Raw genomic sequence first — 4,345 nt, forward strand, 5'->3', positions numbered from 1 at the left:
TTACAAAAATATAGAATATATCAACAAGATTTATACTGGAATTATGATTTATAAAAGTAAAGCAGAGTAAGATAATACAAATAATATCAATTCCATGCACTGTGTTTAAAAAGATAGTTTAAGTGTGCTATCCCTTCTGGGATAATTTACTCTCAAAGTTTCTATTTTTTGGTCGGAATTCAAGACATAATGCTACCTTTATATGACAAAACACACGCGAGCACATTCACACAGAAATAAACGTACGTGTTAGAAAACGAGGCCTGGTGCGAGCCCATAACCTGATATTCGAATACAGAACCGTCTGTCAGAATCGAGAATCGTGAAAAGTATCGGATTAGAAGGAGGAGAGGGGGTATCGTTAAAGATGCTTTCTAATCTCAAGATCTTCGGAGGCGCGTCAGCTTGTGTATTCACACATATCATCCCCTTTTTCTTTCTATCTAAATAATTCTATTCTTTCTATCTAAATTTCTATCTAATTATATTCTTTCTATCTAAATTCTATCTAAATCATTCCAGAAAATTAAACAGTTTTTAATTTAATTTTAAATTTAATTATTTACACTAAATTAAATTATCGTAAAAATAATTCATTATAAAAATTATAAAAAATAAAATACATTGTTCAAAATATTTAGGACCTTTTTTTAAAGACGTCATTTCAAGAACGTTTTGATCATTATACGAAAAATATAAATTTCCAATTCCAGTTACTTGTTGCATTACTATATATATACATATATCTGATACATCCTTTAACTTTAGTCTCCAAGGCGATGAAAGATGACCATTTTAAAAATTTCACATCTTTTTATGTACTTATTGTGACACTATATAGTCACAGCTACAAGTTTGTTACAAGTTCATTCGGCACCATCAGGAGCGCAATAAAAGAGTAGCTCTGCAGGTGAAAGAACAATTCATTATCGGTGCCTTTAAAGCGGAAAATCCGCTCAGGCTCTGAGAGTCCATCAAGTCGTGCTGTGCTGTGACCACGACCTTTGTTTCTTTATACTTCTATACGGCATCCGTTTCCGGTCCTTATCTTACGTTACACATGTAACCACCAGAGTTCTACTCGACCATTGTTGACCACATGTGCCTGGTCTCAAGAAGTTTGCTTATGTTGGCCCATTTAACACAACGAAGCTATACGCCTAGACCTGAGTGTAAACGTAAGCGTCGAACCCGTGAAATCACCAGAGATAATTCTATCTAATCGTCGAATGATTCGACGAGAACAATTCGAGTGATCTTTGATAGTGCAGCCGGCAAAGAGGATGGCCCCTCTGACTTGCCCTTGATGGATATATCCTAAATATATTTTATTTCGGTGCGAACGTTAATTAATGCATATTTCTAAAAAAATTTAAAGAATATGAGTCTTTCCAACTCTCTGCAAAATATAACATAAAGAATCTCCTTCTCATATAAATATTACGAGATTATAAACAGCTTACTAGAATTCCAAGCTGATAACTGTAATTTCGTCGCACTTACAACTTCGCTAGTTTACGTACGAAGATAGATGATGTCTGATTCGGGAGTCTATGAAAAATTTTATGGGTTAACTTGCTATATTTGTCCAGGATTATTCCTCGATACCTCATTCTACTCAAGGGAATTTATACGAGTTTCCGTCTGTACACTGTGTTACGAACGTAAGCAAGGACGAGTGTCGTCCGCTCCGTTGGCTCGGAATCGACGGGATCACGTCGAATCTCGTAGAAATCTCGTTTCCGACGGCAGCGACAAAACGGTCGTGACACGTTTCAAACGTTGCTAATTTTTTCTTTCTTCTGGCTGCAACCGAGAAAAAAATTGTATTATCAAGAATGAATATTTTTGTTTATAAAATTTTTTTATATTATATTAAAAGTATTTTTATTATCCCAGTACTCAGAAAAATTGTAGCAAATCTGTATAAACAAATCTGCATTAAACGAGCGTATCAGACTAACATATAGGTATGTCTAAACCAAAGAAAGTTGAGTTAAGCCTATAGGACAAATAAGAAATAACATTAAAAATTAACATTAAGAATTCATATCCGGTCTACTACAAAAAATTATAGATCAAACTTAGTGTCCATCATATGTTTAAATTAAATAATAAATGTTAATATATAATATATAGTATGTACAATAATAAATAATAAATTAATAATAAAGACAGATGTATGTACTTCAATTATTTTCAAATATAATATAGATATTAATTCTACGTTTTCTTTCCTTTTTCTGTAAATTTCTACAATTCTATCTTTGATTTTTTGTGCTATATGATTTCGTTAATTTCTGATATTAAGAGTATTAAAAGTCTTTCCGAAGTCTTAAATTGATAAGTGTACGAAATACTCGGATTCCTCATTTCCAGATTGTAGGATTGCGTCTAGTTTTACTCAGGGTGAAAAGATGATGAAAAGTTGACGGAGAACGGGGAGAGGAAAGAGGACAAAGAGTAAAAGAAAGAAAGAAAGAGAGAGAAAGAGAGAGGGGGGAAAGAGGGAGAGAGAAGAAAGATTTCGCCAACGTGACACCTCCGCGATTATAATTCCTAAATGCTCGATCAACGAGCCCTTTCCCTGCCGAAGATAACAATCCCGCCTGACAGATTGCGTCCAGAGTTGCATCAAAAGCAGTCCGATTGAAACCCATATTTCCGCGTCAGTCTCATACGTTTTCTATATGTGGCAAAATTTCAGATTGTTTCCTCATTAGTTATAATCAAAGAAGATATTCAATAATTAGAAGACATGACTAATTGTGAAACAATTAATTTCTCATGCTTTCTCGCTGGTAAGTTAAAAAGATGATTTGCTGCTCCAATAGAGAGAACTGGAGCAAATAAATGTGAATTGAAATATAAGAAATCAAAAAACAGAATGTATAGATAGAAAAACATATTCTGGAAATAAATATTCTTCAATAAGTTCCTTACAGTATTTTAAGATACTCATTAAATTAATGATCAATATAAGCTATGATTATGTTATTTTCAGCTTTAGTTTGTGATTATGTTTCAAGTACAATAAACCGAATCGATGTGCATTTTATAGAATTGAAAAATATATTTATAAATCTACATATAAATATTATTTACCATCAAGATCTGCTTTGGATGGAAAATAGAATTTTATCTCTTATTTGATTTATTTTTATTGGTTTAATTTCCACTTATAGTTGAGAAATGTATTGTTTCAGAAATATACAGAAAGCGAGTATTATAGATAAGATTTGTGTTTCAAAAAATTAACAAAATAGTAAGAATGGAAAATTTTCTCTATCATTAATTCTATAATTAATCAGGATTAAATCTCCATTTAAATAATGAGAATCTTAACAGAATGTAACTCGAACCGGAAAATTAGTTTTTTTTTGCAATTGTCTACAGAATTGCACATGGAACTTATTGTCAATCTAATCTTGGTCAAAATTAAAAATATGCTACATTTTGCGTTAGTGAAGTACATCCTGCGTTGTGACAATCGTAACCGCCTCCTGAACACGAAGGGATCGGTATATTTAAACCAAAAATCGCGTGCGAATTGTCGCCTAAAAGTGGCAAATTCATCACACGCTTGTTTTTCTTTTTTTTCCCGAATCAAAAACATTTCCCATGCCGATAAATCCGTGTGCGGATGCGCGCAATGACTACCGTCGGCGACATAAGCCGACGCATTGAATCGCGACGTAAACGTCACGTATGTATCCGGGAGCTGTGATAGTGCGACGGCGAGGAGAGGAGGGACGGCGTCGTTCAGCGTCTCTCTGTTTAGCGTTCGCGGAAAAAAGGGACGTTGGAGGAGAGGACTCGCGAGACGTGGGAAAGCTGGCCGGATGAGGAACGAGCGAGATGCTCGTGACCATTCACCTGTCAACTGTCTTCCTCCGCGCCGTGTCCCGTCATCGGTGATGTTGCTGTTGCTCTGCTCTGTTCTGCCGTTGCTGCTGCTGCTGCTGCTGCTGTTGCTGTTGCTATTGCTGTTGCTGGCTCTTCTTCTTTTTCCATCTTCTTCTCTGTTCTCCTTCACGGTGGCACATCGGCAATGCCATCGGCTGATTCACATAGTCGTGCCTACCAAAACATCTTCGACGATCCTCCATTTGACTCGCCATTCAGCACCGGTGAAACAGCTTAATATAATCCTATTTAAGAAGACAGCTATTGTGGAACTCGGGGAAATCGACGGAACGTGACCAAAATTATTTACTCGTTTATTAGGATCCACATAGATTTGAGATCAGAATTCACGTTTGACGCACGCGATAACGTGAGCTCAATGACAACTTGACGAGATCGCAGGAAGTAATCGACATTCCGTGACTTCCAACTGTATCTC

At 35.6% G+C, this 4,345-nt stretch overlaps 1 protein-coding gene across 1 annotated transcript; it reads right to left on the bottom strand.

Annotated features, from left to right (window-relative positions):
- Positions 1 to 3,908: 3,908 nt before the first annotated feature.
- On the bottom strand, positions 3,909 to 4,121 carry LOC108730390 (ras-related protein RabY-like). The gene is given in 1 exon segment (XM_018460048.1): positions 3,909 to 4,121. A coding segment is annotated over 1 exon segment (213 nt).
- Between the last annotated feature and the right edge of the window lie 224 nt (positions 4,122 to 4,345).

This window comes from Mycetomoellerius zeteki, unplaced genomic scaffold (genome assembly GCF_001594055.1).
Source record: "Mycetomoellerius zeteki isolate Tzet28-1 unplaced genomic scaffold, Tzet1.0 scaffold91, whole genome shotgun sequence".
NCBI classification, from domain to species: Eukaryota; Metazoa; Arthropoda; class Insecta; order Hymenoptera; family Formicidae; genus Mycetomoellerius; species Mycetomoellerius zeteki.